We start from the raw sequence: 24787 nt of genomic DNA, 5'->3' as shown, positions 1-24787 counted from the left end.
TAGATCAATTCAAAGCCATAAAGTAACTCATTAGGTCTATATATATGCGCTTGAATGGGATAACATATATAAAATGTCAAAAAAATGAATTTTCATTAATACGAATTAAACTGTTATTATAAGAATACAGAAAGACTACAGCCACAAATTGGCTTGTTAGTCACTTACTCTAACAAACCCGTTCTCAAAGTGAATTTTGGACGGTTTGATCAGCTCTTCGGCGGAGCGGCACAAAGACTTCAGCAGTAGAGAGGCGGTGGCGAGCAGAGGGGGAAGGGAGAAGATGGCGGCAACTGGACTGAGGTGGAAGGGGAGGTGGCGACGACGGGACTGAGATGGAATGGGAGAGATGACAGCGTAGAGAGAAAAGAGAGATGGAGAAAAATAATATCAATTGGAATATGATAGGGTTTTATAATTTGAGAAATAATAAATCTGAAATAATATAAGTAAATTATAAATTTGGGACAAAATAGTCTTATCTTGCAAGATTTTGTTATACATTGATCTTAAATAATGGGTATTTTTATATTATATATAAAAGAAAGAAACGCTGGGCAACCCTAAAAAACCCTAATAATATTTCTGTAATTATTTATTTTTAATATTTTTTCTTTACTAATTTTTAACAATCATCAAAAATAAAACTAACCCATGAAGAATCCTACCTTATTGGTACTTATGTAATTATTTATTTTTAATTTTTTTCTCTACTAAATTTGTAACTTTAATTTTCAATAATTATTAATCTCCTATTTTTCATCAATATATCTCAAATCTTAAGAGATAAAGCTAGAAATTCGATTTGTTAAATCTTAGTCTATTTATTTGGATTATAAATCTTAATATGTAAGATTTAAAAAAACTAATGTTATATAAAATATGAATAATACTACATTATTAAATTTTACTATATTAGTGTACTATATTTTCTTATTATTTATTAAATTGTTTATTTATACAAAAGGGATTGGATTGATCAAAATATAAGTAAAAGTGTTTGAGCGTTTTTCAATGGGGTAATTTTCTATAGACCCTCCATTATTAGATTATATTGGTTAAAATCCAAGTCATAAGTCCAATATTGCTATAACCCCCTACTATTTTTTATGGCTGATTTGCCCTTTAGCAAAAATAGGAAAATTATATTCTTAAATATATATATTCCTATTAATCCTCCATAAAAACCGGTTTTAGCATAAATCGTGCTGCAAAACGTCAATTGCAAATCCTCCCCAAATTGTATTTTTCCATCGTTAATCTCTCAAAAAACAAAACTTCTCCCCGCCCCCTTTTCTTCAATGCAATCTCTGTAACCCTATCGTTGTTCTCGAGAACGATGGAATCTCTATAACTTCTGCAAATCGCCAACAAAGAAAACACATCCTAGAGGATAGTGCAAAATCGAAACGTACAGGTAATTTGATTTGTGATTTTGTAAATGTCTTTAATGGCGATTCATTGACGGAATGCAATGGGTCATTTTTATAACATAAGTGAAAGATGCAAATTAGAGGTTTTAACCCCATGTAATATTTATTTTTATTTTTCGTTTTGACATTATTTTTTGTTTGGTTTTACTGTTCATTTACAATATTTTTCCGGTTGTTTTGCGTTTTTGTTACATCTTTTCAGATCTCGATTGCGATTTTTTGTTTTGTCGTCTTTTGTGCTTTTCGGCCTTTTGGAGTATTTTGTTAAATTAGTCTTTTTCCTCCTAAATCCGTTGATTGTTTGTTTGGAGTTTCCTGGTATGTGTTACATTATTTTGTGTTTTCATTTTGCTGTTTTGTGATACATTTGTTTTTTTTTTGTTCATGTTATTTTCTGGTGTCGATTGCAACATATATTCGATTTCGTTGTTTTTTTTTTCTGTTTGCAATTTGTTGTTTCTAGCGTAGTGTATTTTTCACTTTGATATTTATTTTGCATTTTGCGTTTTGCACTTTGATGTTTTTTTTTTCATTTTTCATTTTGCATATATGATGTAATCTTTGATATTGTATATTTCATTTGAACTTTGTTATATTCTTAGTCATCTTGTGATTTTTAATTGCATTTTATTGTTTCAAAATTACAATTGCATTTGATGTTACCAAATGCACCTGACATATTGTTATATGCAATTGATGTACATGGATTATAGGTACCGACATGGTTGTCCAATATTTTTTTTTTTCAATTTAACAGTTGATTTGACGAAACGGAAGAGGAAAATAGATGAATTATTTGCCACTTCAAAAAGAGGAAAGCAACGATGAATCAAGCCAAATCTATTTGCACGATAACACAAAGCCATATTAAGTTTCGACATCGCCTCAACAAACCAGATTTGGTTGATTGTGGAATTTTTGTCTTGTATATGGCAAGGCAGTTGTGCATGCAACAACCATTAGTGAGAAAACTGCAGCAAGTGGGATATCGCACTCGATAAACTTTTAATTATCAGTTCTTGAACGACGAGGATACCGTTGAGTTTAATTAGATTTTTTTTTTATGATATTTACTTATGTTTAGCAGAGCTTTGATTTTTATTTGTGGCATTATATTTTTGTTGGATTTTGATATGAACTATTTTCTAATATATTCCAAATTCATGCAGTTATTTTGTGTATTGATATATGCTTTCCAATTCATAAGTTCTTATAAATTCAGTACATTGTTAAAAAAAACAGGCAAAGTGTCACAGGGCTTTAGTCGATTTTTGTTATGCTATACACTGCTGCAACAAAATTCTCACAAGGCTTTAGTCTTCATTCCGCTGTTATAGTTTGCATTTTGCTATTGTAATTTATAAGCAAACTGCAAAAAGAAAAGGCAAAGTTCAAATAATACAATACCAACTGCAAAAATAAATATATGGCGTCAAAAGTGTAGATAATATTATACCAAAAAATTACATCATATATAACATCAACATGCATAAATATAGTCGATCAACAAACACATCGTATATGCAAACTGCAAACATAAAAATCAAAAGTGCAAACAAATACCATGCCAACAACTCAAAAAAAATATATATAACATCAAAGTGTAAAATATAGTCCGCTAGAAACAGCAAAATGCAAAACAAAAATCCACCAACATCGAAAATTGTGCAAATCGACATAAATAGATGAAAAAAAACTTGATGTTTGTTGTTCGATATGGACATTATAACATGATGTTTTGCTGTTTGATGTTTGAATTATGAATGGATTTTTAAAGTTTGATATTTACAGAACATATATTAACAGTGACAATCATGTATGAAAAAAAAAACTTAAAAAAGTAAACAAAAGCAGCAAAAGAGTAAAAATATATTCGAGCAAAAACACATTATATACATAAACTGCAAGAATTAAAAGCAAAGTGCAAATAGTTAACCCCTTCTAGAATTCCATGTTGCCGATCAGAAATAAACGTAAAGATACGATCCTGGTTAATTGCCTCCTTTAGCAATGTTAAGAACCAAAACCAGTTATCATCATTCTCCTCATGGACTATAGCAAATGCGATAGGGAAAAGTTCTGAAAAAAATTATCCAAAAAAATTGCAAATTTAAGAACTCAATCATAATTTTGCTATTATAACTTGTATTGTAATCTCAACAAAAATAATGGTTTGCATTTTTTCATTTTTTTTTTCTGCGTACTAACCATTAGCAAACAACAACATCATTGGAAACAAATCATTGACAGCCAGAAAAAATACTAAATTATGATAAATTAAAAATATTGCTATTGTAATTTGCATTTTGGTGCCACCAAAATTATTTATTTGCATTTTGCAGTATACATTTTTTTCAATTTTTCCTTTGGTCTTCTGCATCCTAAACATTGACAGCTTAAACAAATATTGTTATCTTAAAAAACTAAAAAACATTTGAAAGCGATACAATCACTATTCTCCAGGGGCAGTTCTTAGATTCTTTGAGTTTGCAAACAACAGTTACCCTATTCCTTTCGTTCTTCACATAATCAAATTGAAATCCATTCTGATAAGCAAATTTGACTAAACATTTCCTAAAATTGTCTACCCCCTCTTCAAATATTTGCCCCACGTCTGTAATTAAGTTACTCCAATTTGAACTCAACATAACCATTTGATTACGTGACCCTTGTGATGCTAGACTACCAATCTTTGGATTTGCATCAAGCGTCGACATTTGGGATCCAGTTGGATATTCAAGAAAATCTGTTGTTTTATTTAACATTACACCATCTTTCAACTTGACATTAACACAAATTTCATCAATCACAAATTTCTCAACATACTCCATCATGACGCCAACATCGTCGTCATCCGCCAACATACATTCCCCGTGATTTAACAAATTGTATGTTAACGTAAAATTACCAGGACATAAAGTACTCCACTTCAAGCAAACAAAATTAACTAAACACTTATACCTCGCAGCACCCGACAATTTTTTTACTGCTACAAAACCATCGAACTTAAATACCAATTTAATTGAACACGGGCAAACTGCAAAACGAAATTAACAAATAAAACTCAAATATTCTATGGATCGACCAACAAAGAAAAAAAGATAGTAACCAACGACAAAACAAACCTGTTGACGTAGCTCCTCTTCATGTTGATAGCAATACGAAAAACAAAAATATACCTAATAGCATTAGATTCCACGAAACTAAAGCCATACAATTCTAAGATCTTATAACGACGAATGAGTTCTTTAATTCTACCACGTCTGATAAACTCCCAATATTTTTATTTTCAACCCACGTCTCATAACTTCCTTCCAAATCTTACAACGTGATATTTGAGATTTATTCAACGTAATTTACTGACTTAAATGCTTCCAAAATTAAATAATTTATTGTTTAAGGGTATTTATGTCCATATGCTTATAATTTTAATTAATTTAATTAAAATTGTTGGTCAAAGGGCCTATAGCTATACTAATCTAATAGATTGGACTCCTAGCCATATAAGTTTGAAATAAGGGGTATAGCTAATTATCCCTTTCAATAATAATCCCAAAATAATAAAAGTAAATGCATATACATCCTCTCATATACTTGAACTACTATTTATCTATTCCAACAAATCCATAACTATTTGTCTACTAGCTTTGCTTTTGTCTAGGGACTACACATATATTCCACGCACCTTTACCAATCTCTTTGTCGGTCGGTCTCTCTCTCTCTCTCTCTCTCTCTCTCTCTCTCTCTCTCTCTATATATATATATATATATATATATATATATATTAAATAAATATACACAAACACAAGATCAGAGTAACCATATATTTTCACAACAATGGAACTCCATTTCCACGGAGTAAGTACTCTGTTGACAATATCCCTCCTCCTCCTCCTCCACCGCCGTTCCGATTCATCGCCGCCGCCGCCGTTCTCATGCGACGCCGCCAACCCACAAACAAGAACATTCAGATTCTGCGAAACGACTCTTTCAATCCATCAAAGAGTCCAGGACCTTGTGTCGCGGCTGACGCTGGACGAGAAGATATCCCAGCTCGTCAGCTCGGCTCCGGCGGTCCCACGGCTCGGCGTCCCAGCTTACGAGTGGTGGTCGGAGGCTTTGCACGGCGTCTCCGGCTACGGCCGCGGCGTTTCTTTCAATGGTAGAATCAGCGGCGCCACCAGCTTCCCTCAAGTCATTCTTTCTGCTTCCACCTTTGACTCTCGTCTTTGGTACCGCATTGGCCAGGTACATATATAATTGGTTTTTTTCCCTTTCTTTTGTGCATTAAATGGTTATTGTTACATATATAATTAATGTTGCATAAATCATAATTATTACTTTTTGAGGAAATTACAGTTTTCACCCCCACAAGTTTGCACCGATTCTACACTTAGTCCCTAATGTTCACCAAAAACACATTTGGTCCCTCGTCTTTCAATAAATTAAACACTTTTAGTCATTTTCGTCAATTTACCGCTAGTGATCTGCACATGCTTGATTCCGTTAGTTTTAACATGAAATTGATAGGAAAAGACTACAAATGTTGAATTTTTGAAATATAAGAGACCAAATGTAAAATCGGTGCAAATTTGAGGGATAAAAACTATATTTTTTCCATTTTATTATATTCTCTGTTTAATTATATTGAGAATATCGAGTCCATTTTGATAATTATCTATATTCTATAACTTATTGGATTAACGAAACTATAAATCCAAATATAATTTAAATGTTTCATACTTTAATCTAAGTTCGATTTATGACTATAGAATATAGTAAAAGTACTCTCGTGACTTTAACATAATTTTGTTAAGGGTTTTTGTTTTATGTTGTATACTCAATCATATAAATTGGACAAGATTTCACTATCTTCGTGTATTAATAATTATCCACTCTGCATATATCCACAATAATGCATTTATATGTGTAGGGTTATGTGTAATTTACTTACAATATCGATTGTATTTAACTAAATGTAGCATCTAGAAGAGCAATTTTTAAAATCTAGTAAAACCTCGATAAATTAATAGTCAAATAGTAATTATTTCTGGTCCTGACGTTGTGAAAACGTATTAAATTTATAGTTCAATAATTTAATATTTCGCTAAACTAATAGAATTTTGTCAGTTCCGACTGTATTAGTTTATAGATAGTTTATAAAGGTTTAAATGTATATTGATTTAATTGAACTCAATTAATTATATATTAGAAAATTAATTATACTTAATTACAACACGATTTGCAGCAATATTCAGCTAAATTGAAATTAAAATAAACTTTTCTTTAAATTAGTATATAATTTGATACTAAACCAAATGAATGTACACCAAATGGGATATCTATATAAGTAATTAAGTGTGGTATTAATAAAATATTTTAATTGTTTTTAATTTGAACAAATGTGAATTTAGGCTATTGGGAAAGAGGCGCGTGCAATGTACAATGAAGGGCAAGTAAAAGGGATGACATTTTGGGCACCAAATGTAAATATTTTTAGGGATCCAAGGTGGGGTAGGGGCCACGAGACACCTGGCGAGGACCCATTGGTTGCTGGGAAATATGCAGTGGCGTTTGTGAGGGGAATTCAGGGGGACATTTATAATTATGGTAAACTTGAGGGACGGCAAATAAATAACGGCCATCTTCAGGCCTCTGCTTGCTGCAAACATTTCACTGCCTATGATTTGGACAGCTGGAAAGGCGTTAGCCGCTTCGGTTTTGATGCCAAGGTAAAAATCGGTTTTAATTGTTTTTTTATTTAAATATTAAATATCAACAAAAATATTTATTTTAAGTAAAAAAAAAAATGTCACATTATGATTTTGAATAAGAAAAAATTACAGTTTTTACCCCTCAAGTTTGAACTAATTTCATATTTGGTCCTGCATGTTTTAAAAAAACACATTTGGTCCCTTATGTTTCAATATTTTAACATTTTTGTTCATTTCTGTCAATTTATCATTAAATCCGTCAGTTAAGACTGTGATGGACACACACTTGATTCTGTTAGTAGTAACAGAGTATCGACGGAAATGACTGAAAATGTTGAATTTCTGAAACACGAGGGACCAAATATGTGTATTTTATGAACTTGGAGGACCAAATGTGAAATCGATGCAAACTTGAGGGACGAAAGCTGTATTTTCCCTATGAATAATCGAGTAAAAAACAAATATTTTATGTTAATAGTACTATTAAATAAAAAAAATAATATCCTTCTTACATTATTAAAATTTAAAATAATTGATATTAATTGTTCAATGCATGCGTATTCTTTTTCTTGAATGGAGTAAATTGATTTGAAAAGGTGATAGAAAATTAATAATTGATGTACAGTTGTGACAGAGTATTTTATTGAAATCTTGTCGCGTGATTTAGGTTACTAAAGTTAAAATTGCTTTCGGTGGGATTTGGATGCTTGTGCCTGTCTTGTTAAATCTAAAGCAGAATAACAATTTCCAATTTATTTTAAAAATACATCCCATAAATTGCGGTTTTTAATTTCGTACTTTTCATTAATAATTAATTTGAGTAAATTCAGTAATTTGAGTAATTTCACTAATTGTAATATTAAATGTCATTTCAATGTTAGTAATATCGGTTTGACTTCGAATGTGTTTCTGACCCTTTTGTAGTTTGATTTTGACAAGATTAAGAACACGAAAATTGTAGTTCTTTGAGTTAGCTTTTTAATCCAACTTAAATCAGTCAGATTGAATGTCGGATGACAAAAATATGAATGAATGAGTTACGTTTTGAATTTTAGTTATCAAAGTTGTGGGCAATGCTCGTTGATTCATTCATATCTTTCTCATCTGGCATTCGGTCTTGGTGATTCAAGTTGAATTAGGAAGTTAACTAAAAAAAATACACGTTCCGTGTTTTGAGTTTTGCCAAATTCAACCTCAAAATGGTCAAATTCACATTTGAAGTCGAAACAATATTATTAAAATTGAAACGACATTTATCACATCCCTTTCACTAATTTCATTAGTTTCATTAAAATTTCCCCGTGTTCGTTCTTAAAAAAATACCCTTGTAATTTTATTAGTTTAAAGTCCCGTTGCATTGTTCACTTGACGCGTCCTATACGTTTTCACACGACTTGCGCTATTTGAATAGTGACCGCCCTCCCTATAAGCCTCGAGTTTACCGTCGAAGTTTATTTCAATTTGTTTAGATTCACACCACCTATTTTCACGTACTTTTGAAAGTTCACTGTTAATTTTCATGAAATTTATTGAAATTCACTGTCGATGCTCACCATTTGTCAAAATTAACTGTCAATTTACTGAAGTTCGACTAAATTTAACTTTACTATATAGTTACATTATTTATTTATTGCGTCAGAAATTCTCATCGTAAATAATCCATTAAAAAAATAAAACATTATATTTATTTATTTATTTATTTATTATTATTATAATTACTATTATTATTCTTATAGTTTATTTTTTAAATTAGGTGACAAAGCAAGATTTGGCGGACACATATCAGCCACCTTTTAAGAGCTGTATCCAAGAAGGGAGAGCGAGCGGGATTATGTGCGCGTACAATCGGGTGAATGGTGTTCCGAATTGCGCCGATTACGACCTTCTTACGAAAACCGCGCGTGGAGAATGGGGTTTTCATGGGTAATTATCGACATTTTCTGAAATTAAATTATGTTCATTTTGCATGGATAATTGATTTTTGTTTTCTTCTTTTTATTTGGTTTGTGTGATTGGGTTTCTATCAGGTACATTACGTCTGATTGTGATGCGGTGTCTATCATTCGTGATAATCACAAGTATGCAAGATTACCGGAAGATGCTGTTGCGGATGTACTCAAAGCTGGTATGGTTGTACGTCTGTCTCGTAATTTAATAGGTCATCATTAAAAACAATCTGAACATTTTTAAAGCTAACTAAGGTAATTTAATAATTATAGCGGTAATTTGTTAGGATGTCGAATGTCAAATTAAAATTTATATATTTATCAATCCTTTTGAACCTACAGAGTGAAATTAAAATGCATCTTTCACTCAACAAATTAAAAAATATATGTTTTATCACAAAAAAAATATTTTACAAAAAAAAAAGGGAAAAATAAATCCTTTAGCCAGTTTGTTATCGAATTATTTGAAAATTATATTTTCTTCCAAAGATTTATAACAAAATATTTTCACCAATTTGAATAAAAGATCCATCAAACGAATAATTTAGTGAAAAAAATTATTACTTTTCTATTTGTAAGAAAATATAGTTTTGTTTAGTAATTCGCTGTGATTTTTATTTTCTTCCCACTTTGTACGCTCAAAATTAGGTTGGAGGTAGAAGGATATAACAATCTAATTTATTATTTTGCACCCAAAAATAAAAAAAAAACCAACAAAATATGAAATTGTCTTCATCAAGTTTTAAATATTCAACTAATTAGGGTACATTGTAAATGATTCATTGTATTTCGAGGGTGTAAAATGCTATTAATTTTTTTCAAATGTGCAAAGTGGCAAAATGCTACATTTCAAGGGTGCAAAGTGGAATTAAGCCATTTTTCATACTGATATAACAAATGCAGTTTGAACACTTTTTTTCCAAGTTCAATGTAATTTTAAGCTCAATAAATATTTGTTTCCTAACTAATTTACATGTAGATGATATTAATTCAATAAATTTGCAGGCATGGACGTAAACTGCGGCACATACTTAAAGAACTACACAAAATCCGCAATCCAAAAGAAAAAAGTGCGAGAATCCGATATCGACCGAGCCCTCCACAACCTATTCTCCGTCCGAATGAGATTAGGTTTATTCAACGGAAATCCGAATAAAAATATCTTCGGCCAAATCGGTCCAAACCAAGTATGCACACAACAACACCAACAATTAGCTCTCGAATCCGCAAGAAACGGAATTGTCCTATTAAAAAACTCCGCTAATCTTCTCCCGTTTCCCAAAAAAACCGCCACCTTAGCCGTTATAGGACCCAATGCCAACAACGCCCACGCACTTCTCGGAAATTACGAAGGACCCCCTTGCAAATCTGTAGAAATCTTTAAAGCCCTCCAGGGGTACGCATCGAAAGTGTTGTACCATAACGGATGCAATGACGTGGGTTGTACCTTTGCTGATATCGGGAGTGCCGTGGGGACCGCGAAGAAGGCGGATTATGTGGTTTTGGTGATGGGGTTGGATCAGAGTCAGGAGAGAGAGGATCACGATCGTGTGGACCTGGTGCTGCCAGGTCAGCAGGAGGGATTAATCAGAGCCGTTGCTGCGGCTTCAAAGAAGCCTGTGGTTCTCGTGTTGGTTTGTGGTGGGCCCGTTGATGTTTCTTTTGCGAAGGGTGACCCGAAAATCGGGAGTATATTGTGGGCTGGATATCCGGGTGAAGCTGGTGGGGTTGCATTGTCGGAAATCTTATTTGGTGAACATAATCCGGGTTAGTGATGTTTACTTAATTTATTCCCTTCGTGTTTTCGGAGTATTCTCAATTTTACCCTCCGAAAATTCAAATTACGAGATTTGACTACCTCCATTAAAATATGAACAAATGTTACTTTTATTTTCGAGTTCATTTCTCAAAATGTCTTTCTCATGTTTTATATACGGGTGGAAATTGGAACCGAAGTTCCGAATTCCGTCGATTCTGATTAAAGAAAATTTCCAATTTAGGATCAGTATTTTTCATTTCAAATTTCGGAAGTTTTGATTTCTGAACTGATTTTAATTTTGAATAATTACACGTATTATATACTTTGTATTATAGGTGACCAAAATATTGGAATTTCCGAATTACGCTGATTCCAATCATAACAATACTCCGATTTTGGAACATTTTTTTAATTCCAATTTACGAAATTCTGGTTTCCGAATTTTCCGATTTTTTTTTTTGTAACAGAATTGGGATTATTTTTCCACTTCCGAGAAAAATATAATTTTTTCGAAAGTGTTAATTCCGATCTGATCCGTCCGGCTATTCGCCCCTAGTTTTATACATATACAAAGTGGCTAAAGTTGATCTCTTCTAAGATTCTGTCTTATTTTCTTGCATGAATTGATGCAAAAACTAACACGGCGTCTTTCCACATACATTACAGGAGGGAAACTACCCGTAACTTGGTATCCAAAGGATTTCATAAGAGTACCGATGACCGACATGAGAATGAGGCCCGATCCATCATCGAGATATCCGGGACGTACTTATCGTTTCTACAACGGTCCAAAAGTGTTCGAGTTTGGCTACGGCCTTAGCTACACAAAATATTCCTACGAATTCATGCATTCAACTCCCAACACCATCCACTTAAACCAACTAACGCCAAATTCTCGTCAAGCAACCGACGAAACATCAATAATCCGTTCGTTGTCCGTTTCCGAAATCGGGACACACAATTGTGAAAAGTTGAAGTTCTCAACACACGTCGGGGTCGAAAACACGGGAAATATGACCGGAAAGCACCCGGTTCTACTTTTCGTCAGGCACGAGACGACGAGCAATATTAACGGAAGGCCTACGAAAGAGTTGGTCGGATTCGAGAGTGTGAGCTTAGGCGCAAGAGAGAGAGCCGAAATCGAATTCGTATTGGACCCGTGCGAGAATCTTAGCACGGCTAACGAAGATGGTGTCATGGTTATAGAAGAGGGATATAGGTACCTAGTGGTAGATGATAAAGAGTATGCTATCAATGTTGTACTTTGAGAATTATGTTATTGAACGTACAAGTGGAGTGAAGCGTGTTTTCTTTTGTAGAATTCAAAGTTTTGTCATCTCTTTTCTCCTAAAATTGTAGAATTGGGTTTAGAATTAAGGTAAAAAAGAATAAAAAAAATAAAAAAAATCATTATCATTAATTAGGTGTTATTGTTTCTTTTAATTTAATTTAGGGTTAAATACAAAAACACTCTTGTACTATGGACTTTGTATCATATACCCCTGTACTACACATAAATACAAAAACCCTCTTGTTGTTATATCTTTTCCAAAAAAAATCTGACGAAAATACCCCTTCTAAGCCTATAAATATAACGGTTTGTTTGAGCCATTTCCACTATATTTTTTAATATTTTCGGTCAATTTTACTTGGAAAATTTTGATTTTTTTTCTTCAAAACATTTAATTACTTAGGTTATGTTTGTTAAGCTTTCCAAATTCTTTTCACACTTTCCCCAAAATGAAAATTATCTTTCTACACTATTTTCAAAAACTTTCCCCAAAACAAATTCAAATATTTCTCTCTCTAACAAACATGATTTGACCGCTACAGTGAAAATTGTCTTCACTAAAATACAAAATCAAATCACTTTATCTTTTAAATTCTTCTTCCAAAATACCTTTTCCCAACACCTTTCAGACATGATTTGACTTGCTACAGTACAAATTGTCTTCTCCCAAAACACAAACAAACTTTATTTAATTTTCAAATTCTTCTCCCAAAACATCTTTCCCCAAAATAAAATGGAAATGGAAGCCCAAAAGCTTACCAAACAGAGCCTTAGATTTTTTTTTTAATTTTCTGAATAAAACCTTTTATTTTTGTCATTTTGAATTTCTTCATTTTTTTCTTAAATGTCTTTCGGTAGTTAAATTCTCAACAATAATAGGATTGTAAAGATGTTTGTAATCTTATGATATTTGAACTACTGGAAGACATTTAAGAAAAAAAAATGAAGAAACTCTAAATGACAAACATAAAAAGTTTTATTCAGAAAATTTAAAAAATTAAGCAATTAAATGTTTTGGAGAAAAAAATATAAATACCAAAATTTTCCACGTAAAATTGACTGAAAATGGTAAAATATATAGTGGAAAATGGCTCAAACTATATATATATATATATATATATATATATATATATATATATATATATATATATATATATATATATATATATATATATATATATATATATATATGCTTGAGTAGGCATATTTTCGTCATATTTTGGAAAAAATGTACTGTGAGAGGGGTTGTTTGTATTTCTGTGTAGTACATGGATATATTATACAAAATTCATAGTACAAGGATGTTTTTGTATTGAACCCTTTAATTTACTATGTTTTTATTAAATTATATACTAAGTTTTGGTAGCATTGGTATTCTTATATAAATGTTGTTATAGAATAACCATTAGCAACACATATTTATGTATATATACGTATATTGGAATAACCAATAATAATATTGCAATACAAAGCAATAAGCACTGTGAGGAGTTAGAGGAAAATATGCAATTTATATGATAACCAATAATTCTAATGCTAAGTGTCATCATATAAATTAATTCATTCTCATTACAATTCATATCTATATAGAGTACAAGATTTACATGCATAGTCATGCAAAAGCTAAGTCGTCAATTTATATGATGACACTTAGCATTAGAGCTAAGATAGCTTATCTATTCCTTAGCCATAAGTAATTATATATTATAATACTCCCCCTTGGACTAAAGTATTATTAGTAGCGTTGCAAATTGGATGAGTAAAATATATGTATGCCTCGTTAAAAATCTCAAGCCGGAAAACCCAGTGGGACAAAACTGGTCAGAATGGAAAAATAGTGCATAACTCAATCCAAGCCGTGTGCATAAACCGCCTCGTTAAAAACTCTCGTTGGAAAACCCAATGGGACAAAACCAGTCAAAAGGGAAAAAGAGTGCAGTGCACTATTGCTCCCCCTGAAATGAACAGTGTAAGCTTCCAAGATGAATTATCAATCTTGATCTATATTGACACTTCTCATTCCAGTGCCGTATACCAATTTCTCAAATACAGAAGTCGGAAAGGACTTAGTTCGATCGCATTTTATGTATGTCCTTCTTACCTGTGCTATATAATCAACATTATCGTGTTAGTGGGCATGCTTGTTTGGTAAATCAACAAGATGTACCTGCAACATTACAAAACATTGTTCATTATTATAATCATCGTAGACAGTCTATTGAGCAATTGAGAATGTAAAAATATTATTGATAATTATCTCATTTATATCCCATATTTTATTGAAATAACTTATGGGATTATCGTTATTCCCGAGATTTGATATCGACTTTTTTGATATCGGGCTCAACAGATTCATCTGGAGCATTCTCACTAGGAACCACCTCATTTGAGGGTTCATTGATTTTCCCCTTTCTTTTACTAAGAACAACGTCCTTTGATCCAATAGGTCTACCCCGTTTTTATCGTGGGGATCATCATTCATTTTGCATGTTGTTCAGGAACAACGATCCTAGCTGGAACATTCACAGCTGGAATATAAGATTTTATGACTTTGCTGGCATCATTAAATGCATCAGGAAATCTATTGACAATATTTTGTAAATGAATGATTCTATGGATCTCATTTTCACATTCGGAGGTACGTGGGTTTAGATGAGATAAATGTTGCTCACACCATATGAGATTCTCGATTGGTTTTTGTTTATCATTATCACGGATATTCTGAATATCCTTACCAATCGGTATAAATAATGTCTCATCAAAATGACAATCCGCAAATCTAATGGTAAATAAATCACCCGTCATCAGTTCCAAGAACCTAATAATTGACGGTGAATCAAACCCGACGTATATGCCAAGTCGGCGTTGGGGACCCATTTTATTCCTTTGAGGAGGAGGAATTGACACTTGCACAATGCAACCAAATGTGCGAAGTTGCGAAGTATCGGGCTCAAAGCCTAATGTCAATTGCATTGGGGAAGCATATGATAAGTAGTGGGGCGTAATTTAATCAGTGCTGATGCATGCAATACTGCATGGCCCCATGCTGCACTTGTGAGTTTAGATCTCATCAGCAATGTACGAGCAATTATTTGGACGCGTTTAATCAGAGATTCCACCAGTCCATTTTGAGTGTGAACGCATGCTAGTGGGTGCTCGACATTTATTTCCAGAGCCGCGCAATAATATATGCCAGCAAACGCGCAAATACTATATTTCGCTTAAATAATTAGCATACGTGGTACCATTAGGCAACATAATTGTTGCATTCCCGGAGCCATTTATTATCTCCACGGGACCTAATATGGTTTTAACTTGTGCCTTGCACAAAGTCACACTCAAGAAATATATTTTATTATTGAATATTGAGTGTGTAGTTTCACTATCGAGTAGGCAATAGTCATATTTGTCCATGATTTTCATGTACGCGTGATCAAAATCAGCTCGACCTCGGGTATTTATCCTCCAACGGAGATATGTACATGTGGGTTTATTCAAAACAACTCAATCATGGGAATCACACCTTCCAAGAGAGATGTATATACAGTGGGTACAAAATAACCCAAAACCCTTTAAATTTGGACTTGCGATCATTAGCCTCTAAGTTGGCTCTTGACGGGTTTTACCTCGTCTAATGACTCTACGAGCTTCAGGCTCGGAGTTGTTTTGCAGATATTTGGCCTTTAAATCGGCTTTGACGGATATTATCATGTCTTGACTCGACGAGCTTCAGGATCGGAGTTATATTTACGATTTAGCCTCTAAATCGGCTTTCTTATCTCAACGAGTTTAGACTCGGAGTTATATTCTATTTAATTGACGGGAATTCCAACATCTTAACTCAACGAGTTTTTCGGCTCGGAGTTATAGTATGACCTCAATACGGTCTCTGTTAAGCTCTACGGGTACTATGCCCGGAGTTAAAGCGATAGCCTCTAAATCGGCTTTAAATGGAGATTATTATTTCCCCAACTCCACGAGCTTGTGGTCGGAGTTAATCTCATAGTCTCTAGATCGACCTTCAACAGATATTATTATATCTTTCACTCGACGAGTATCATGCTCGGAATTAATATCTTGGCCTCTAAATCAGTTCGCACATTTGTTAAAATTAGCACATGCATATAACACTGCTTGGACACAAGCTTGCAAATATAAATTTCAGCAGCAATTCAACAAATAAATAATCAATAGATTAATATACACGAATCCATCATATCCTTTGAGAAATGATAGCGTATAAAATACCGAAGTATTCGCTCATCATTCTCATTTGTCTTTACGACAATAAAATCGAGGATCTGGATTTTCGTAAAATAAAATAGAAAGAAAAATACGAAAAATAGCAAATCTTTATCGAGCAAAATCTCGTGCTGATAATGTGTTATAGAATAACCATTAGCAACACATATTTATGTATATACACGTATATTGAAATAACCAATAATAATATTGCAATACACAGCAACAAGCATTGTGAAGAGTTGAGGAAAATATTTTGCTTAAGAAAATTAATTCATTCTCATTACAATTCATGTCTATTTATAGTACAAGATTTACACGCATAGTCATACAAAAGCTAAGTCATCAATCTATATAATGACACGTAGCATTAGAGCTAGGATAGCTATCTATTCCTTAGTCCATAAGTAATTATATATTATAATAAATGTCTCGATATTCATACTGTAAACCGCCATACAAATTGATATGAAAAATAATTAATACAAAACATTGTATTAAAATTGTAAGAAGTAAATTCAGATGTTTTAACCGACAAGAGGTAATGAATGATTTATCATATTTGTTACGATCTAATTGGATTCTAATAAATAAGGGATTAGTAAAAACTTGTACAACAAGTCCTTATGTACCGTGAAACACAGGGGTGGAACCAGGATAAAAATGTAGGGGGTGCTAGCTAAAATTTGGAGGTTCAGGGCAGCGCCCCGGAATTTATTTTAGGTTCACAAGACAATTACAAAAATAAGTTTGTATTGATATGTTTCAATTAAAATGTCATGTATATAATAATTTTATCGTATTTTAAGCATGACAAAAAAATTTAAATTAATTCAAATTATTTTAATAATGTATCGTACTTAATATTTTGGGGATTCATGGCATCGTCTCATATTAATATTTAGAGTTATTGATAAAAAAATTCAAAAATATGTAAATATTCAAAAATTTTATTTCAAATTATACAAGTTTTCACCATTTTATTTTATATTTTTATATAAAATATAGAATATATATATATATATATATATATATATATATATATATATATATATATATATATATATATATATATATATATATATATATATATATATATATATATATATATATATATATATATATATATATATATATATATGGAGAAGAAACAAAAAAATTAAGGATTAAGATACATATTTGCAAAAACTTTAGGTGGCTAAAAGTAATATTCAAAAAATACAGTGACAAAATACCTAAATTTTTTTTTTTTAATCTTGGGGGGTCAACAGCCCCCCTAGCCCCTTCTATGTTCCGCCAATGGTGAAACATAAAAGGGAAGTCTCCTTATTTACTTTAATTCTTTAATTTGTCATTAATTATTTCTTTTATATAGAAAATTATCTTATTAATTAAAAAAAAATATTCTTATTTTAATGATCTGTCTTCTACGTATATTAGGTAACTTAGACCTAATGGACTCTAGTTTTCCTTGTTGTACAGGGAATCAAAAAACGTAGGAGAGTATATATAAGAGAGCAGCACGGGGTCATCACTGTGTGTCTTTTTGGAGAGAAAAAGATTTCTCTTTTTTTTTTGCTCCTACGTGCTTTCTTTTATCGAGAGAAGTTTTTCAGAGAAAATATTTTTTCCTCTCGTTTTTATTGCTCTATCGTGATACATGATTTTCATAGAAAATCTATCAGCTTCAAGGCTTTGTGGTGAAGACACCAAGATTCAAGGATCATCACAAGTTTGCTTCTTCTATACACAAAGAAGGTCAGTTCTTCGAGAGAGGGGCTTAAACAGATCACGGGAGGAGATCGATCGGCCGACTGAAGGGATTTAGTTTTGAAGGGAGTTCAACCGTGCGGAGTAAAGGACGTATTGCAAATCGAAGATTTATAATTTCGAGTAGTATACAAGAACGACGTCAAAAAAGAGGGAGTCTTTGTATTTTGATTAAGTCCTATTATTGTATTCGTAAAACTAAAAGTAGTAAATTTCGTTTGCAGGTCCCCGTGGATGTAGGTTACAATTCTATTTGAACCACATTAAAATTTGTGTCTCGTTTATTTATGTTCTTAGAAACTGTTTTACAAACTTATGCAACACTTCACGCAACAGTAATGAAAAACTGAATCTGACACAAATAATTAATATTTGCACGAAATAATTATAACAATTGGCATCAAGAGACTGTCACTAGATATACATAGTGAGATTTTGGGAATTAATTAATCTATTTTGTTACGTATAGATATGTTTCATCGTGAAGGAGCGTCTACAGTACGACCACCTCTCTTGGATGGATCAAATTACTTATTGGAAGTTCAAGATGAAGATGTTCATCAAGTTCGTTGATGAACGAGTCTGGCGCGTTATCATGACTGGTTGGACCCCGCCAATGGCTAACGGAAAAAATGGTGTGGAGATGGTAAAACCAGAAGAAGCATGGACTGATGCAGAGATACTACTTGCCAATTACAACTCAAGACGATAAACTCAATTTTCAGTGGCGTTGACGACAATCAGTTCAAACTGATATCATCGTGTGAATTAGCAAAAAGGGCATGAGAGATCCTACAAGTGACATATGAAGGAACGTCAACTATCCGAACATCCAAGCTGCAGATGCTTGCCACCAGATTTGAATATCTAAGGATGGAAGAAAATGAGATGATTGCTGATTTTCAACGAATCGTATGCCCTCGGCGAACCATTCTCAGAAAGTAAATTGGTGAGGAAAGCGCTACGACCATTACAGAAAGATTTGCATACATAGTAGCTGCAATTGAAGAAGTGAGAGATGTTGACACACTTAAACTTGATGAACTTATGGGGAAACTGCCAGCACACGAAATGAACCACGGGGATAGCCATCGAAAAAAGAAAAAGGTGAAGAATGTGGCATTCCAGGCTGAAGCTTCCCATGGCAACTCACAAGGCCAAATATTTCCTAAGTATGACCTTGATGTTGAAGAATCCTTAGCAATTATGTCAAAGAATATTGAAAGGCTACGTCAAGAAATTGAAAATAGAGGAAGTTCCTCTCAATCAGGTAAGTCTGTTAACCCTCAAAGTTTTAAAAAGTTTTCTAATAATGGTTATTCTTATGATGCAAAGTCTAGAAGAATACAATGTCGGAAGTGTGGGGGTTTTGGACATATTGAGGCCGAGTGTGCGAACACGTTGAAGAAAAACAGGATGCCACTCACCACTGTTTGGAGTGATAAAGAGGACAGTGATGAGGATGAGAACAACAAAGAAGACCAAACCACTAACTTTGTAGCATTCATTGGTACTACTTCGATGAGCAGAACCGAGGACTCTGTTGCAACAGTATATCCAACATAACTCAGGTATGATGAATTATATTCAAATAAGAACAAGAGTCTGACTTCACCATTTAATTTTCCAAGTGACTCTGAGAGCAGTAGTGATGATGCAGAGCCAACCCTGGAAGAGATTAAAAATACGTATGAAAAAATGTATTGGAAGTGGCTCGAAGTATTTGAGGTAAATAAGTGCCTTGAAAAGGATAAGCATGTTTTCATAGAGGAAAACAAGGTGTTGAAGGTAAGAATTTCTACTCTTGAGGAAAGGGCTATTAAAGTAGATAAAGAAACAAGTAGTTTGTAGGCTGAGTTTACTCATACTCGAGATGCTATTTCTAAGTTTAATACTGGTAGAGTAACTTTGAATGAATTTTTGAACACAAATTAGCCGAACTATGGTCGTTTAGGTATAGGGGGGTAATCACCTATCTACTGATGCATTGCAACAAAAAGAAAATCCTAAAAGGAAAATCAATTTTGTTAAACAATCCACTGTTTCACACATTGTTGCGACAGTTGCACCAACACAGTCATCAGAAAGAAAAGTTTTTGTCCCAACCTGTTATTTTTGTCATGTTCCTGGTCATATACGACAGATGTTTTAGGTACTTGAAGAGGGTAAAAAGAATAATGTCCCGTTAACCTTTTTCAGCTAAAATTGATCACACTTTTGTGTCGACTCAAAAACCCAAGATAAAGGTCGATTTAATGAATAAAACTCAACAAAAAATTTGGGTAAAGAAATCTGATCTTAAATGTTTGTCTGCCATTACTTCTTTAAAATCATGTGATGATTGTTGGGTGCTAAATACCAACACGCAAGTGTACGTATCGCAAACAAGTAGTAAAGTAGACTCGTGAGAGTCGGATGTCTATTCCACAGGGAATACGCAAATTATTCAATCCTAAGTACCAAATTTTAACAATTACGATTTTTATCCAGCCTACGCAGGGTTGTCAATTTAATTAACTAAATAAATTTAACTAATTAAGAAAGCAAGTAATCACGAGAAAATATCAATATAAAACCGATCTAGGATTTTATCTTCCCCCTATGCGATAATTCTTCACCCAATTCATCTCCTATCATGCAAGTTACGATTCCCGATTATTAACCCAAGACACGAAATTACTCATAACCAGCTGTCGCTGCGTTATAAGCCTATTATTCATAAAAGATTCACTATATGTCTATGCAAACCTAGTATAAATAAAGCATTAAATAACAAGTCTCGTAAACGGCTACCTAAGGTATTATCTGTATGTCTACGATAATACATGCAATTAACACACTCATCCGGTGAAAACTACTCGAAGGCTCTTCTATCCCTGTTCTAATTATTAAAACGATCTGTCAATCAATTCTAACAATAACAAATAGCAACATAAGTTAGCTACGTTCATGCGCTAAATAAGATCAAGATAGAAGAAATAATCGAAGAATTAAACTTGCATAAAAGTAGAAAAATAGGTTCGAATTACCACATAGGGTTCCAATAAAATCCTAGAATAAAAACTTAGCTACTCATGTTCTCTACGAAAAGCATAATAAAAATACGAAAAATCATAAAAACTAATAAAAGAGGAGAACTATGATGAAGAGTCGTCAAGTCTTCGTCTTCGTTCTCGTGCTCCTTGATTGCGTGTAGAAAGATGAAAGATCAAAACTCAAGATAAAAGATTATAAAAGATGATTCCTAATTGTATGCTTTTGGCCTTTAAATAGGGTGCAAAAATATAATAGGGCGGGTTTCCTTGTGTAATTAAAATTCCTTCACTGCGCCACCTCAACCATCTGGACGGCCGTGTGAGATTTATGCCTGAAATCCGCACGGCCGCACGGTCTTCAATTCTTCAGAAATCTTATTTTTTCACTTTTGGCCCACTTTTTCTCCAAATTTGCAGTTTTCACCCCATAAGTTTCCAATTCTTCAATTTGCACCTAAAATACAATTAATAGCCATTTTAAGCACCAATTATCGTTAAAACATACCAAAAGCTCCAATTAAAAGGTATAATTAAGTGTATAAATATACACTTAACACACCCCCAAACTTGAACTTTTGCTTGTCCTTAAGTAAAATCAAATTAAGAGCACAAACCACGACTATACATCTCATTACATAGATCGATTGGTCAACTTCGTGTTTTCAGAACTTGCAATTATGATGATAATTCCTAGGTATTCTCAAGCTTAACATTCAACGGCACTTAGTCACTCACTATTACCAAAAACCACAAATCATACAATTGCTTCAAGTATCCAATATTTGCAAGTTGAAAATAGAGAAAATTTATACTTACATGCATATATTTCACTCCAAATACTCACCAAATTATTTTACTCAACTAATATTGAACAATAAGCTATTGGGATCATTGGGACTTTGTGGCTTTCAATTGTTAGGCTCTTTGGTCCGAGGTAGGTAATATGGGAATGTGTGGCTAATTTTCTTGAATTGAGGTGATTACGCCAAAATTTGAAAGATAGGCGTTTGAAACAATGAATTCACCTCTAGGGACTTAAATAAACTCGATTCTCCAAAATTCACACGTCAACACTTTTGCCTTTTAGGCAATGGATCGAGTTTTCAACCCAATTCACAACTAGTCCTTATTTCTCCCTTCTAATCTATTCTTCTTCTTCTTTTTTTTCTCTTTTCTCCTTTTTTTTCTTTTTTTTTTTTTTTTTTTTTTCGAATCGAAGAATTTAGATATATATATGAAGATGCACATATATATCTATCCTTTTTTTTTATTGAAGACGAAGAAAGATCTTATAAGAATTTTTCGACCGACCTCCAAGGGATAATTATTTACAAATCTCCACTTTTCTACCTTCTACATATTGGCTAAAAGAAAGAACACCTTTTCTCCGAGGCTCAAATCAAGGTTCTAAGGATAATTTGACAAAAAAGGTAGGCTTGAAAGGCTCAAACGGTTCAAAGAAGGCCCAAATCACTTACTATCAACACTTCGTATCATAAATGTCCTAATGTGAGATTTAAAACCGAACAAAGCATGATTTAGCACAAATAAATTCCAAATTTAAAATGCAAAACATTCAACCAAAGCAATGCACAAGGTGTGATTCCTAGCAATAATTCACTTCTACGTTCCGTTGAATCGAAAGCTAAACAAATATCTACTCCTTAAAAACATAAAACAAGCAATTTCATCATCAAACATTGACCATCTCCCATCATCATAATTCATCGATGCATCGAACAAATTTTTTTTTTTTCTTTTTTTTTTCTTTTTTTTTAAAGCAAATAAATAACAACGGAAATAATAAAACGGCAACTAAAACAAAAACTAAAGCATGCAAAATAAAAAAAAAATAAAACACAAATAAAGCGCACATAAACGAAAACAAGTAGTTAACCACCCCCAAACTTAAAATTCACATTGCCCTCAATGTGATTCGCCCGGAGTTTAAGGATAGAAAACACCTGTTTTTAAGCGTCGGGACCATCGTCGGGTTGCTAACCAACTCCACCTTGCGCATGAGCATCACCATCTTCTTCATCATCCGAAAGCTCGGGTACCGGCTCAAGAATCGGTGCGGGCAACGGAGCCGGTTCGGCGCATTCGGGATTGCCGCATGCCAAATGGCGCACAATGGCTTGGAGCATCTTTCCCGACCACCGTTGGAGGGATTCGATCGTGCTCACCTTGTGCTCCACCGTGGCAAGCCGATTTCTCGTGATCACCAACTCTCGCTCCATTCTTCTTTGAAAACGGCGGTCCGAACTTGTGCTTGGACCCTCGGATGGAGCTATTGGTTGGTCCTCGACGGGTTGCTCGCCATCTTGGATGGGTGCCTTGTATTGTCGGGCCGCAAGGTTACTCATCGGCTTCCGAATCGGTGTGAGAATGCCGGTCGTTTTGATTGGGACCTTCGCCTTCTTGCATAAGCCGGTAACTAGGCAAGGGAAATAAAACCCTTTTGAGTTGTTGACCATGGAAGTCCAAAATCGGTCGGATATGATTGCGCCTATGTTGATCGGTGTGCCCTTGAGAATGTAGTAGGCAAGAGCGCACCGTTCGGGATCCACGTGAGTCCACGAGCGGGTGGGAATGAGGTTGGCACAAATGAACGTAAGGCATGCCTTGCCTATTTGGTGAATGCATTTCCACTCCAACTCGTACGCTTCTTCGGTGGAGAGGTTGGACCAAATTGGGGGTCCATCGCACAACACCTCGGCAATTTGATCTCTTGTAACAGCGAGTTTCATTTGTTCCCAATTGAATGGTGTATGGCGGAGATGATAAAAGGCGTTGATTGCTTGAGCGCACCAATCGACCCGCTTCCCTCGAACCGTGCTCGATTTCCGATCCGTTGTTAGGAGGATACAAGTGTTGGCGTAGAACTCGCGGACTAAGGATAAGTTGATCAACCCCCTCCGGTTCCAATAGTGCTTGCCACCCTCGTCGTATGAATTCTTGATGTAACGGGGCAAATTGTGGAAGGGTGATCTCATATGCACGCTCCGTCACTAGTTTCTTCACCTTTTGCTTTTCAAAACGAGCACTTGCGCCTTCGACACAAAAAGCGTCGTCGTCGGGAGTCGGAATTTGGTCGGTTTTCTTGCCTTTCCCCTTGGCTTTTGAAGTGCCTTCGCCTTGTGAAATGCCCTCCCCGTCACGTCCTCGTTTCCCCATACTTTGAGAATGCTTGTGGAGGAGATTTGGAGTGAATTGGTGTGCAAAATTTCCCCCAAACTTGACTTGGGCAATTCGTCGAACACCTTGTGGGCGTTCTTGGTGGAATGGATTTTTGGAGAAATTTTTACCTTTCTTGAATCCTCCCTGCACAAATCAACAACAACCCACCTTGATTATGTAATATATGTGTATAATTGGTGAATTTTCGGTGAAATTTGGCAAAGAAAAGGAGAAAATTCGAAAGAGGGGGGCTAGGGTTCGAATGAGGAGAGAAAAAGGGTTTGGAATTGTGAAGATTGGGATGTGGGAAACCCCTATTTAATCTGCCCGTTTTTCCTCTCGGACGGCCATGCGGGATTTTGGCCTAAAATCCGCACGGCCGCGCCAAATTGCCAAATTGGGCAGTAGCTGTTTCAA

General features: G+C 33.9%; 1 protein-coding gene and 1 long non-coding RNA gene across 2 annotated transcripts; both read left to right on the top strand.

Annotated features, from left to right (window-relative positions):
• Positions 1 to 1047: 1047 nt before the first annotated feature.
• On the top strand, positions 1048 to 2605 carry LOC148771521 (uncharacterized). Its single transcript, XR_016030471.1, has 2 exons — positions 1048 to 1417; positions 2191 to 2605. It is a non-coding gene; the product is annotated as an uncharacterized LOC148771521 (long non-coding RNA).
• A 2366-nt stretch (positions 2606 to 4971) lies between these two features.
• LOC105962524 (putative beta-D-xylosidase 7) lies at positions 4972 to 12205 on the top strand. Its single transcript, XM_088815408.1, has 6 exons — positions 4972 to 5681; positions 6848 to 7165; positions 8901 to 9070; positions 9175 to 9272; positions 10099 to 10860; positions 11519 to 12205. Exons 1-6 carry the CDS (start codon positions 5271 to 5273, stop codon positions 12118 to 12120), a joined length of 2361 nt encoding a protein of 786 aa, XP_088671534.1. The 5' UTR covers positions 4972 to 5270; the 3' UTR covers positions 12121 to 12205.
• The last annotated feature ends 12582 nt before the right edge of the window (positions 12206 to 24787 follow it).

This window comes from Erythranthe guttata, chromosome 3, assembly GCF_056151865.1.
Source record: "Erythranthe guttata isolate IM_541 chromosome 3, IM_541, whole genome shotgun sequence".
In the NCBI taxonomy this organism is placed as follows: domain Eukaryota; kingdom Viridiplantae; phylum Streptophyta; class Magnoliopsida; order Lamiales; family Phrymaceae; genus Erythranthe; species Erythranthe guttata.
This window is presented reverse-complemented; position numbering and strand designations above follow the sequence as displayed.

Excerpts from the sequence above, each read along its gene's own strand:
- LOC105962524 (XM_088815408.1), top strand. The coding sequence starts at position 5,271 with ATGGAACTCCATTTCCACGGAGTAAGTACTCTGTTGACAATATCCCTC. Across the intron at positions 7,166-8,900 it reads GCTTCGGTTTTGATGCCAAG|GTGACAAAGCAAGATTTGGC; the intron begins GTAAAAATCGGT and ends TTTTTAAATTAG. Across the intron at positions 9,273-10,098 it reads TGCGGATGTACTCAAAGCTG|GCATGGACGTAAACTGCGGC; the intron begins GTATGGTTGTAC and ends ATAAATTTGCAG.